The sequence below is a fragment of the Argentina anserina genome, chromosome 4 (genome assembly GCF_933775445.1).
Source record: "Argentina anserina chromosome 4, drPotAnse1.1, whole genome shotgun sequence".
NCBI classification, from domain to species: Eukaryota; Viridiplantae; Streptophyta; class Magnoliopsida; order Rosales; family Rosaceae; genus Argentina; species Argentina anserina.
The window spans coordinates 3,278,908-3,293,288 of NC_065875.1; the positions used below are offsets into that span (position 1 = coordinate 3,278,908).

The following is a 14,381-nucleotide window of genomic DNA, read 5'->3' on the forward strand; positions in this document are numbered from 1 at the left end:
GTATTACGAGAGGGGTAACAGATGTGTACCAGCGTTCTTGGTACCCGTATTATAAATGCATTGGGTAACCAGAAGGGTTACTTAATTTCCTCATGAGCGTTTTATTTCATATTTCTTTTGGTCAACCAGATGGGCTGACCATTGACTCATGAGGGCATTTATATTTGTTGTTTTGTGATCTTTCGTATATTTTGATATGCGAATTATATTTTGATTTTACTCATACGAGCTATAAGCTTACCGGGTTTGTGTTTACAATCCCGGTGCACCAATTCGATGGTGGAGGGGATAATTCCGCATGTGCTGATTAGTGGAGGTTGAGTGACGACTACAGAGGCTCGAAGTCATTCGTATCCTACTTGTGGTGAGGTTTTAGCGTGGATTTGTGTGTGAGAAGTTGTGTAATTTCATTTGTGAGATTTGTGAGTGATTTGTGAGGATTATTACATTTCCATTTTTTGTATGGATTATAATTTGGGTTGTAATAATTGGTTGTCTGAGTTGTATTGAGAACTCGGAATTGATCCGCTGTTACACTTTAATGATTTCGATTTATTTGAGATTATTTTGTGTTTAACGACTTTAGAATTTTGAGTTTTAAGCTTGAAATTTTAGGGTCGTTACAGAACTTGAGTGGCTTTGGTGTTAGTCAAAAACTTAACCAACCCAGCAAGACCTGTATTTATATTCACATTACATATTAGCTAATTTGTAGTGTAAATCTTAAGTGGACTTGAGTCCACCCACACATGCACGCAGGTCCGCCCCTGAATATATCTTCAAATCTAAGTTATACCTTCTATATGAATCAAAAAAGCCTTGGAAACTATTTGCGGCTATTAATAAAAGATGGAAGAGAAGAGAAAAGAAACTTACTTGGCATGGAATTTAACTTGGAACTTGACATTATTAAGGTACGTAAACTAGGATGGATCAGCATACATCATGCATGTATTGGCTGCAGTAAAATTACAGTAACCAGACTAATAACATTGACAGTATGCAAGTCTACGTTTACTGATTCAATACACGAACTGAGAGCTCCCTTACATTACTTTGATGGTGTACTTGCACAATTCTACATAAACTTTGAGAAGACTTCATATTCTTGGTCTCCTCTAATTTCATCAATTGGAACAACATCACAAGTTTCATTGAAATCCTCTTCTGTGAGCTTCACATCCAGTGATCCAATATTGATATCGAGGTTCTTAAGTTTAGGAGTCCGTGCATTTATGTATCATTTGATTAACAAACTAAACCTCTGGCTTCGATCCAAGACCGTACATTACCAAGAGTCTAGTATATAAGAAACATAAAATATATGATATATGTAACAAGAACATACCGGGGATTGGGATTATGTCCATGCCCTGATGGAGGAGCCATGCCAGAGCTAGTTGAGGAGCATTGCATGAATGCTTTGCAGCAAGTTTGGCAAGCTTCATATAGAAAGTTTTGTTCTTTTCTAGATTCTCGCCATTGAACCTTGGTTGAATAGACTGGAACAAATTAAGAGAAACAATGCGAGTATATAAAGGTCATTTCTTTGAATAAATATTCATCTACCTATTTGAATGAACAAGCTAGACATAAACTCCAATGTTTTTGGTTATACCAAGAAACTTTCTGCAGGCAAGCTCTCCACAACTGCCTTCCCACCAAAGAAGACACGACTGAGTGGACTATATGACGCTATCTCAATTCCAAGCTTTCTGCATGTAAAAGTGGCAGAGGAAATGTATATTCAAGTTTTTGAAGGGTGTCTGGAAAATGTGACATTATATAAAGTTCAGACTTCAGGAGGTGAAATGTGATACCGGCAAAGTGGAATTATTTAATCTTCAATGTCACGAGTCCACAGTGAATACTCCATTTGTACAGCAGTAATGGGATGAACAACATGAGCTCTCATTATGGTGTCTATACTAGCTTCTGACATACCAATGTATCTTATCTTTCCTTCATGTACCAGCTTCTTGAGCTCCCTAATCTTCCTCATATTACCAAAACAGAACATTTACATCTAAAGATAGTTCTAAAGTGCATTGAAATCATGGATGTCAAAATTTCAATGATGAAAGATGATGGAAATTGAAACGCATCTAACTTCTTACAGTATCCTCAATTGGAACTGACATATCGATCCGGTGCTGGTAGTACAAATCAATATAGTCGACATCCAGCCACTTTAGACTAGCTTCGCAGCATGCTCTTACATATTCCGGGGTACCATTTGCCGAGAATTGAAAGCCATCTGACCTGACAAGGCCAGATTTTGTTGCCAGTTGAATCTTTTCTCGAGGAAGCTGATAAGAGCACAAAGTGTGACGTTCTTAATGTATATATGCCTTATTCTTATGTTTTGTTACTTCTTATTTAGTTGTTTTATGTTCATATTTGTCATTTGTATGTTCTAAGTAGAGCTATGTCGATTTTAGATGAATTGCTGATGAAATTGTGTTAAGTGTTAGAACTCCTTATTGAGCTAGGATTCCTTACTCGACTAGGACTCTACTTTCCTATTTTCATTCTTTCCTATTCCTTAATCGACGAATTCTTTTCAGGAAAGACAAATCATATTTGGAAATGAAGAAGAGATGTCGTGATGCATTCCTAGTGAGACAAGGAAAACATATTCGAGTTGAAGAAGGAGAAGAAGAGGCCGGCCTAGCTATTCCTAGTTGAACAAGGAGAGATGCCGTGCAGCCCTTATGTGGTCTCCCTATTGGATTTGGTTTCCTACATCAAGTTGGATATGGAGTACATGAATCAAATCCATAACAAAGAAGATTTCAGTTTCCCAATTGGATTCTATCTCCTAATTGGGACGGCAAAAAGGGTTTATTATCTCCTATATATAGAGGTTCGGCCTCCCCATTCAGATCATCATCAATCTTGCACACAAGCACAAGCCTAGCTCTGCCGAATCAACCCCTCACCCTTCCAAGAAATCCTAAAACCGATTCCACCATTCTCCACCAATCTATAGCTTCGAAATACGATTGTGAAGAAGTTCCATTCCCTTAGAAAGCCACGGCTATACTTTGTGAGATCGCTTGATTGATAAAGTGTAACCATGATTCTCTCTATGTCTATTTCGGTTTTTGGTTTTTCTTGTTCTTAGTTGAGCATGCGATTTGGTATTGTAAACTTGTTTCGATTTTGTCTATGAAATAGCTACTTGATTCAATTTATATAAAGTTGCGATTTTAGGTTTTTTAGTTCTATGAATTTAGTTTATGCCGTGCCTATTCTTGAGTGATTTCGATATCTTTATGTTATGTATACGCTTGTAGCATGATATTTAGGTTGTTGGATTTATGACTTATGCCATGAACATGTTTATCTCTTCTATGTGATTTTTGAAATTGCATGATTGGGGGTTAAGTAGGTGACATGCTTAATGAATTCAATATGCGTGGCTTTGAAGTTGCATGGTAAGATAAGTATGTTAGATTTCGATTAAGACCGCTTGGGAAGAGTCGAATGTGTTAAGTGTCTATGTGTTTAGGTTACTGCTTAGGACCCTAATTGCATGATCCAACCTTAGTTATTCATGATAGTGTCTCGGCAAGACTCTTAAAGGAGGACTAGAACTTGATTTTCGTTAGTTTTGTATGATTTATTTTGGTGATTGCAAATGTGTTGGTTGGTTGATCACATGTATACATTAGTTTAGGTTTTATTTTCTGTTTTTATCTTTGATGCGAAACTATATCAAACTCTTTTATATCTTTATGAATTCGTGTTAATTGATGTGATCCTAAGCCCTGGCTGGATCCCCGGTTTGTGAACGATACCCTCTTGCTTTATACTACTAACGATGCTTACAGGATTAAATATTGATGTCGAGTAATCGAGCAATCATCAGAAGCTGCTTTAAAGCCTGTATGTTGAAGGTCGGTAAGATTTTCTACCCTAAGTATCCGACTCTACTTGTAAAAGTGATGTAGGACAGATGGCACAAATAATCGAAGAGCAAATGGACCGACACAAGAAAGGGAAGGCCGATACTGTTCATGTTTGGGCTATGAGCTCAAAATAAGGCGAATGATACCTTATCGGAAAGGGAACGGCGCCAAAAACCAAACTCGTCGCTTTGCCACGATGTGGGTGTTTTTTCGGGCATCCGACGTCGTTTAGACTCTCAAAAACAGGTTTAGTGTTTTCCGATTTTATTTTGGAATTTATTTGTTTTAGATTTTATTTTATTTTAACTCATGGACTTAATTAGGCTTTTGTTAGCGGCCTAGAGTTTCGTTTTAGTATTTAAGCTACCTCTTGTGGTTGTATGAGACATCTTTCATATTATAAAACTGTTGAGTTCTCTCAATATTCCTAGTGGATTCTAGAACTTCTCGTGGATTCGAGAAATCCTAGTTGTGGATTCAAGGCTGCCGTTAGTGGATTCTAACGGATAAGTTCCGCTACATTCAAAAGTCTGATCATAGATTTTAAGTTTGGGCAACTAATCATCAAGTTTTGAGAATTCTGACAATAAGAAGTGTTTATCATTTACCTTGACAGCCAAGATTTCATTATCATGATTGTCACCATAAAGGTCCGAAGTGTCATAAAAGGTGGTGCCTCTATCAAATGCTTTCTTAATCACTGAACATCCAGCTTCATGAGAGAGAGGAGCATTGTATATTCCAGATAGTCCCCCACATCCAAAACCCAATCTGGAAACCTAAGACCAGAATGTTAAAGCCAACTTCCAAAGAACTATACACCATAACTAACAGTACTATTGTGTCATTATTATTTACAAATACAAGTTTTTCCATTGATTTACTGATTTAGAATCGTACATTTCTGTCTGGAAGATTAGTGTTATAAGCATGAAAGAATCGAAAAACCAATTCTTGTACATACGTATATCGCAGATGATTTGCAAAGTATAACGATAACATTTTACATCATATATTCTTGATTTTTGTTCAGTCAAACTACTACACAGAACAGATCAGTTAATAACTCAACAATGTTCTAGAAATTGATATCTCAGCATGATGAAAGACATGTTGATAATATTCTGCTTACTTTATGTTAAGGGTGCTGTAAATTGATCGGCAGTGCAGTTGACTTGGGACTATATGTCTATATGCATGCCAAAGTATGCGAATACACTTACCTCCAAGCCCTGGTTACCCAGTTTAACATTTGGGATTTGAATATCAGAGTTTTCCTCCATTGTCAGCAAAACCAGATGAGTCTGGCTGGACATCGTTCTACACGGAGAAAAACTTGGTTTACATGTTCAGTTAGGTAACATGTCTACATGTCAACAAGTTCATTACTGAATTGTCAAAACACCGTCTAGCTTCAGTTAGGTAATATGTCTACATCTTTATTCCATTGATTTTGTCTAATGTTATGAGCTTTGGGCCTGACAGTCAGTTGTTTACATATGCTTTTAGCATATACACCCGGCAACGTCTTACATGCATAAAATATTGTTATTCTGACGTGAAGACAATATAATGACCGTTTGACTATTTAGTTTGAAACATAATTCAAGGAATGAAGTCTATGAACTGCATGCCAGTGGACTTCGAACCACTAGCTTTTAGGAACCTAAATCCTAGCTAGGAAGGGAAACTTTGTGAACAAAACTTTGTTGGCTGGTAATGAGACTTGCTTTCCTATCTTTATGGTGGAAATAAGAAATTGGTTTCTATTGTTCTTTACGTTTGGTTCACTTCATTTTCATTTTTTTATTCTAATGTTAATGGGGTATAAATTATCAAATTTCAGATAAATGATTCTATGCAAATATCCAGAGCATATAAATTTAACTATAGTAACGTAAAGTTCGAGAAATTTTATATACAATCCATTAAAGTCTTAATACACACCCCTTATTTAATACACCACCAACTAAATGTTTCTATTTCAATATTTTACTCACTACACACACCCAAGGTACCCAAAATACCCTTCTCGTAAAGTTAATGCAATCAAAACTCTTTTACAGAATACACCGTTTAGGCGTTTACCATGAAACAGCACCATTCCTCATGAGTAATTGAGTATACATCCATTAAAACTAGACTCTGATGGAATATATGTACAGTACTAAGTACTAACAGAGTACCATTGATATAAATTCTATAAAACTTGCACTTGCTGATGCAATACAGCATTTGGTTTTGGAAAATGAGTTTCAATCTCTATATACAGTAACTCTAACACATAACTGATCTTCCTAAATTTAGGGTGGGATTTGTCTACTGAAAGAAATACATGGCCATCGTTGTTTACCTCAATCCAACTGCAGCCCGGTTGCTTCTTGACTCCCTTCTCTTTCATCCTCGCCATAATCCGCCCAGCATCTTCTCTTCTTCCATTACTCAAATACATTTCTGCCAATATCAAATAGATACCAGAGTTACCAGGCTCTATTTCCAAAATCCTCTCCCCGGCAATTTCAGCCACCTCAATATTTTTGTGGATTCTACAGGCTCCAAACAATGCCCCCCAAACACTTGCAGGAATCTCAAATCCATTAGATTTCATTTGATCTAGAAAACTCATTGCCCCGTCTATAAGTCCAAATCTTCCAAATAAATCAACTAAACATGTATAATGCTCAGTTGTAGGTTGAAGAAAATATTTGTATCTCATCATGTCAAAGTAGTATTTACCTTGGTCGACCAACCCTGCATGGCTACAAGCGGATAGAACATTGACAAAGGTTATACCATTGGGGTTAACATCTGCTGATCTCATGCGTTCGAACATCTTCAAAGCAACTTCACCATTGCCATGATGAGCATATCCACAAATTATAGAATTCCAAGAAATGACATCATGGATAGGCATGGATGAGAACTCCAGTAAAGCGGAATCCATATTCCCACATCTTGCATACATGGTAACCATAGCATTGGAAACTGAAACAATGTCACCAAATCCTTCTTTTATTATCTGCGCGTGGGTTTGTCTACCTAGGTGTAAGGTTGGTAAGTCTGAACAGATTGTCAAAACACTAGTAAATGTAGCTTTGTCTGGTGATGGCCCTGATTCTTTCATTTTCAAAAAAAGCCTTAAACCTTCTTCACCACGATCATTTTCACCTAAACCAAATATCGTGGCATTCCACGCAGTTGTATCTCTTGCAGGCATGGACTCAAAAAGTTTAATTGCATCACCAACCTCTCTGATTCCAAAATATCCAACAATCAAATTTGTCCATGATATGACATCTCCATAAGGCATCTTTTCCAGAAAAGCATGTGCTTCTCTAGTGCGCTCATTCCTTATAAGCTTCAAAAGGATCGAGTTCCATGTTTTCGGACATCTCTCTGGCATCTCCACAAAAAGCTTCAAAGCATCATTAACTCTCTGGCACTCGACCAACCCCTCCACCATTTGTGTCCAAGACTCAAAATCCCGCTCAGGCATCTTGTGAAACAACCCCTCTGCAAGTTCAACACGCCCGTTTCCTATATACCCAACAGTCATCGCATTCCAAGCCTGAACATCCCTCACATGCATCTCGTCAAAAAGCTCCCGAGCTTCAACAATCCGACCTGCATTACCAAACACTGTAATCATTATAGTCCATGAAGCACAATCCCGAACACTCATCTTCCTAAAATACTCCTCCGCCAAATCAAACTCCCCATACTTCACAAGCCCCCCAACAATCAAGTTCCACGAAACCACATCCTTCACCGGCATTGCCTCAAACACTTCCACCGCTTCCCCAATCCCCCCATTACGAATGTACCCTGAAATCATCGAATTCCAACTCACAACGTCTCGGCAACTCATCCCATCAAACACTCGCCTCGCGCCCTTGACATCCCCACATTGCATTAACCCGGCAATCACCGTGTTATAAGAGAAGGCATCTCTCTCATTCATCATATCAAACATTCTAACTGCATTGTCGATCTGCCCATTGAGAAAGTATCCACGGATCATGGCGTTATATGTAACGGTGTTCCTGTGAGGCATTTCGTCGAACAGGTTCTGGGCTTGTTCGACGAACCCATTGCGCATGTGGGTTGATATTTTGGAGTTGAGGGGTTTCAAATTGACGGCAGATGGATTTTGGGTTTGGAAGGAAGGGGTTGGAGTTGAAGTACATAGTGATTTGGTGAGGATTAGAGAGAGGGGTCGAGCGAGCTTGAGCTTAGAAATGGAGGGTGGGAAGTAGAGCATGCTACTGCTACATTTGTTTTTAATGGACAAGGCGGGAACTCATCAAATAGGCAAAAAAATGTGATAAAACAGTTTGTAAAATGAATAAATGATCGATCCCTCGTATAAACCCAAAGAAATCCGTAAACATATTACAATAAAGATATACTATGATCGATCCCTCATATAAACCCAAAAAATAATCCGTTTATAGTAAAAATATACCTCTTATTTACCTCATAATACAATCTATTTACTGCTCAATTGATATTAGATAATGTATTCCTTAATAAATCAAGGACATTATAAGAATATGGAGTTTGGTAGATACGTATGGCAAATTGCCTTAATTAATAGACATACGTTGAATATAAGAATGTAATCGATCCTTTTGCTTCCTCGCTCTTACCTTTTATTTTTTTTCTTTTTCCTACCTTTTTCGTTATAAGAAGCCCCTTTTCTAATATAAGAACATTTGACAATGATTTTTATTCAATAAGTCATTAACTTTTGTCGAGATTCAAAGTCTATTTGTTCAAATTACAGTACATCATCAAATATATTTATATCCAAGTTCTTTAATCTCATCATTAATCATGAAAAATACGGTGGAACCGAAAAATAAACTCACTATAATTAGAAGCTAAAAACCTCATAAATATATTTTTAACCGAGTGCACGAGCATCATATTTTAAAAAATACACCAGTCACTGCCTACAAATTATATTACAGTCAAAACAAATATGTTAATCGGTATCAAAATTGTGATCGATGTTATGAGATTTAAGATTACAAGTGGGCTGTAATCAAATCCTTAACCCTAAATATTGGAACTCAAAAGAATATTATGAAACCTAGAAAGTAGAAACACAGAGTAAGTACTAAATCAATTTATGGAGATAATAGAATATAAAAAACAACAAATTCATACTTTGTATGGAGACTGTAAAAAGATGTTTGCTCAACTACAAAATCTTTACCTTCTTCCATGTTGTGTCATGCGTAAGTTGGGAAAAAAAAATTTATTCTCCTTAAAACATGTCATGAAATCAACGACTCATTCATTTCATTTCTTTTAATTTATATTTAAACTCTTAATGTTTTTTTTGTTATTTCATATGCGCTAAAGTTAATATGAAAAATGAGGTGTATGAGGTATGATTAGAAGCTTCCTTAATAAAAACTCTTCTTAAAAAAAAATATGTTATGTTTAAAACAGTGCCAAAATGTATTCTGGAACCAAAAACAAAAGTGCAAAGTTGAAGTTACATGCTCAATGCTCATTATCATCATGGAACTACTACCACTGAAATTGTTGCTTCTCTTAAAACAAAACAAAAATTAATGATAAGCGATGCAAAATCGAGTCTCTACTCTCTAGTATGAGTGTATAACTGACTGGGGTCCATGGAAAATTGAAAAAGAGAAAATAATTTTGAAAAAAAATGCTTACAACTCACCCAAAAGAGAAATTTTATATACACTCATTTAATCTCTAGATACACACCCCCTATAGTTTTTGGTCATCAAAGTTTCATCTATACCCTTCTTCATACTAAATAAATAAAACAATTCACATGTAAAATTTATAAAATTAGAATGTTTATAAATCAAAACTTTAAAATATATTTTTATAGGTTAAGTTATATTATTGTCTTCTTCATGCAATCAATCATTCTTCAAAATCAACTTAGTCTATATGAAGAACTAGCCAGCAACTAAACACCAAGACACACATTGAAAGAGATTATAAAATACTTGTACATTGGATACATGCAGACATTAGCATGACGTATAATCATCAAAATATTGGCATATATGTTGAATCTGTTAAAATATTAGATTCAACAACTTGAATAATAAAATGTAAGAAAACTATGTTATTCAATGTGTTAGCGACCTCATTGGCTCATTGAAGTGAAAAAGAAGGAAATTTTTTAGTACTTACCTTATTACACCCAGTAGTATATGTGGTTGAATTGATTAGCAGTTAATTGTAAACGAATTAATAATTGATCAGATTCAAAGTGGATAGGGCAAAACCAGATCCACAGACCGCCCTACTGCTTTGAATAGATCCCCAATTGATTTTTAAGTCAACTCAATTCCTGATTTCAAATGTTGCTCTCCTTGCCTCTCGATGTACTAGAATTCAGCAATACCCAGAAGCCTGAATTGCAGCGTTTCTCTATTGTAATCACCTCTTAGTCACCTTCTTCCACCACGATATGCTCCTCAAGGTCTAGTTGAATATCGATCCCTCTCTTCTTTTCTTTTTGTTGCGTTTGTTTTGCTTTTGAAGAGGAAGATAGATTGCATCTGGGCTTTCTATTTTGGTTTGACTGAAGTGTATATATACACATATACGAAGAGGTTTTGGACAAGAGATGGACGATGAGGAGTGGAGACGGTGAGGTCATTTTTTTAATTCTTTTTCTTTGGGTTGCTTGAAGAGACATATTTGCCCTTCAAAATATAATGGAAAATAAGAAATTAACGGAAAATATGACAAGATGCACTTAAATTAGATTGAATTAAATAATTCATGTACTAACTTGATAGTTTCGAAAATTAAATAACCTAAATTCTTATTAGAGAAAATTTCATATATCGTTTTTAAAAAAAATCCGGAAGAAAATGGTGCAAATTACTCTAATTTGACATAACGCTTCAATTATCTTATCCTCCCCCCATATCTCTCTTGCACACTCCCACTGGCCATAATCTGCCCACATCAGCTTAGATAACTCTAACACCCATACCTTCCTTACTCTCTTTTCCTCACATTCAGGACTACTTGATCGATCACAACTGTACAAGTATAAACCTCCGCTGCCCTTATCTACCTCACCCACATTTACCACCACCATGGCTGCCACCGCAGCCGCAGCCATGAGCTCCTCTTTCTCTCCCTCCATCCACACCACTCTCAAATGCACGCGCTCCAACTACCACTTAGCTCCTCACTATGATCTTCTTCACCTCAGAATAATCACATCTCCAACCCGCATGCTGTCATCTTCATCGTCGTTATTTGCTCATTCATGTGTTGTCGATCAGCCAGTGGTTTCTAGACGCGTGCTGAGATTATCGTGCGCTTCTGTGGACGTGGCTGTGACAGAGGAGGTTGAAGAAGAAGAAGTAGAAGCTATTGTGGCGGCTGAAGAGAAACAAGCTGAAGAAGAAGAAGAAGTGGTTGTGCCGCCGACTTCAGCTGAAGTTTCGAGTGAGGCTGGAGTTTCGAATGATGATGAGCTCGCTGTGAACACGAAGCTTTACTTCGGGAACCTTCCTTACAGTGTTGACAGTGCACAGCTTGCTGGGATTATTCAGGAGTATGCGAGTCCTGAACTCATTGAGGTCAGTAATAATCTAGCTCAGTACCGAGCTCGCTCTTGTTTTGTTGTTTATAGTAGGCTATCAATGTGTTTTTACTTCTTACCTACTTTTTATTATATAATTTGACCACTATGCGCGGCATGTATGTTATAGATTGTCGATTCGGATTTTTGATTTAGCTAGAGTAATGATGCTTGTGTTACCAATTTGGGCAGTTGTGTAATATGAGGGTGATCATGGTCAGTTAGAGATCAAAACTAAAAGGTGAATTTATGGAATTATTAGTTTTAGTGTTTGGTAGGGTAATGGGGTGAATCGGGTGATGAACATCTAGATTGCAGTAATTTATTTGAGAACCCTAATAAACTGAAGAGGAGTCATGAAACACATGACTTAAAGCTGACTGCATATTGTTGAAGACTGAAAAAATCCAAAGACAAGTTTAGCCAGGTGGTAATTAAGCCGATACTGAATCAAAATCTTTTGTAAAGAACCGATAAAATAAAGCAAGAGTGGTATCAAAGACGACTTCTGTCCAGCACACACGATTAACCTAACATATGAGTAATTCAAAGGTTGTTTAGTGTAAGCATGTTGAAAGACATTACGTTAAGAATTGTCTGAACTCTGAATAGTCTTCTTTTTAAGCATTTACAATTTAAATTTTCTAGCCCCTGATAATTTTAGTTCTGCTACTATCTAATGATGCTTTCACTGCACCTGCATTTTCTAAGAGACATTGATGAATTTAAGTGATGATCATATATATATAGGTTCTCTATAACAGGGACACTGGAAAAAGCAGAGGATTTGCTTTTGTGACGATGAGCAGTATTGAAGATTGCAATGCTGTAATTGAAAATCTTGACGGACGCGTAAGACTCTTCAAAAACTTATGTTCACCACATCAATCTACTCACCACATTACCCTGACATGGTTCCATGTACTGTATAGGAGCTAGATCTAGATGTGGTTATTAAACATATAACATTGCTCAACTTTATTTCTAAAAGGCCTTGTTGATTTAATTTTCAGGAGTACAGTGGCAGAACCTTGAGGGTGAACTTTTCGGACAAACCTAGAGCTAAAGAACCTCTATATCCAGAAACTGAGTACAAACTTTTTGTTGGGAATTTGTCCTGGTCAGCCACATCTGAGAGCTTGACTAAAGCTTTTCAAGAATATGGAAATGTGGTTGGAGCCAGGGTTCTATATGATGGGGAGACAGGAAGGTCCCGTGGCTATGGATTCGTTTGCTTCTCAACAAAAGCAGAGATGGAAACTGCCTTACAATCTCTAGATGGAGTGGTATTGTTTCCTAGTCCCATCTGCCTGAATAGTATTTCAAACGTTCATTCCATTTATAAAAATGTGAAAATGATCTGCTTCGACAAAATAAACATGCTTAGGGGTAGAATATTGACTGATCCTTTTTTGCTTTCTTGGCTTCTCAGGAACTAGAGGGAAGAGCAATGCGTGTAAGCTTGGCTGAAGGAAAGCGTTCATAATCTCTGTCAGTGTAAATTTTGTAAACGGGTTAAATTTGAAGATGCATATCAGATGAGATCATGATATCTAATCACATTAGCGAGGAACTCTACTTCCATTTCTCAATAGTTGTATTGTAATTCATTTTTCATTCCCCATCTTCGAAGTGGAAAATTCCCCTTCCCAAGTGGTATTTGTTTCGTTCCTTAATTGGACAGCTATTTAATACTGATGAGTTTCTGTATTCAAGTGTTGATGATTCTATTCGCGAACTTTAGAATCTTTGACACTTTGAATTAAAAATTGTATAACTAAACGTATCCTTCTTATTCTGCAATCCTTGTTTTACCAGTGTGACCGAAAATCGACTTATTCGAATGTAATCCATGTTAGCTCAACAACTTCTTTTGACTTCTGGACATATTGTATTTATGTAGTTGTAGTAATTGTTTTGTGTTCAGTGTTCATATTAGATATGTCTCTTATAAATATATGATCTGAACTTGTATGAATAACAATCATTTTATTATATTTGAGTTGGTATCAGAGTAAAAATCCGAAAGACTTTGTCTTTTTTTTTCACTGCAATTTGTTTGTGGAATTAAATCTCATTGTTAGGGTTATATTTCCTCTTAGTATTGACAATGTCGTCTTCTTCAGATTTGTTAAGACGTTTTACTTTAGGCACCCAGTTGTTTTGGGCACCAATCATACCAGTTCTCCTGCTTTTTTTCGAGCTCGCCGCCGCATCTCTCCTCCAGCATCAACGGCAGTACAACGTTGGCATCAAATTCCGACTCGCGTCGGCTTGGTCTTCTGACCAGTGAAAGGATCAGTCGGTGTTTGGTCTAGATACTCTGCTAGATGATGGTTTTGCTCGATAGGGGTGTCGATAGGTGTGCACTCTAACATACTTGTCTCTGTCAACAAATCAAGTATGTACTTCCTCTGGCACAAGTAGATCCCGTTTCTCCCCTTGCTACTTCAATCCCTAAGAAATACTTGAGATCACCCAAGTCCTTGTTGCGAAGGCCTTGTTTCGAAGGGGTTTACTTAGCCATATGGTATTGATTATGATGAGACTTTTGCTCATGTTGCAAAGATGAACACTATCCGAGTGCTCCTTTCATTTTCTGCTAGTTTGAATTGGCCACTCCGACAGTTTGATGTCAAGAATGCATTTCTTCATGGAGAGTTAGCTGAAGAGGTGTATATGAGTCTCCCTCTAGGGTACGTAACTACTTCTTCTAGTGATTTTGTGTGCAAATTGAGAAAATCTCTATATGGTTTAAAACAGTCACTTTGTGCTTGGTTTGGGAGGTTCTCACAGTTTATGTGGAAGATTGGTTTACAAACCGAGTAACTCATATCATACCCTGTTTCTTAAGCATCAGCAAG

The 14,381-nt window shown here is 36.9% G+C and overlaps 1 protein-coding gene and 2 pseudogenes across 1 annotated transcript; 1 reads left to right on the plus strand and 2 right to left on the minus strand.

Annotated features, from left to right (window-relative positions):
- Positions 1–1,241: 1,241 nt before the first annotated feature.
- Positions 1,242–5,230, minus strand: LOC126791062 (perakine reductase-like; annotated as a pseudogene).
- An 851-nt stretch (positions 5,231–6,081) lies between these two features.
- LOC126791064 (pentatricopeptide repeat-containing protein At4g02750-like) lies at positions 6,082–8,175 on the minus strand (annotated as a pseudogene).
- A 2,787-nt stretch (positions 8,176–10,962) lies between these two features.
- Positions 10,963–13,357, plus strand: LOC126790618 (31 kDa ribonucleoprotein, chloroplastic-like). The gene is made up of 4 exons (XM_050516930.1): positions 10,963–11,515; positions 12,268–12,369; positions 12,531–12,803; positions 12,950–13,357. The coding sequence occupies exons 1-4, from the start codon at positions 11,024–11,026 to the stop codon at positions 13,001–13,003; spliced, it is 921 nt and encodes a 306-aa protein (XP_050372887.1). The 5' UTR covers positions 10,963–11,023; the 3' UTR covers positions 13,004–13,357.
- The last annotated feature ends 1,024 nt before the right edge of the window (positions 13,358–14,381 follow it).

Bases quoted from the DNA above. Each gene is read 5' to 3' on its own strand.
- LOC126790618 (XM_050516930.1), top strand. From the start codon at position 11,024: ATGGCTGCCACCGCAGCCGCAGCCATGAGCTCCTCTTTCTCTCCCTCC. The intron at 12,370-12,530 runs GTAAGACTCTTC...TTTAATTTTCAG, and splicing joins TTGAAAATCTTGACGGACGC to GAGTACAGTGGCAGAACCTT. The intron at 12,804-12,949 runs GTATTGTTTCCT...TTGGCTTCTCAG, and splicing joins TACAATCTCTAGATGGAGTG to GAACTAGAGGGAAGAGCAAT.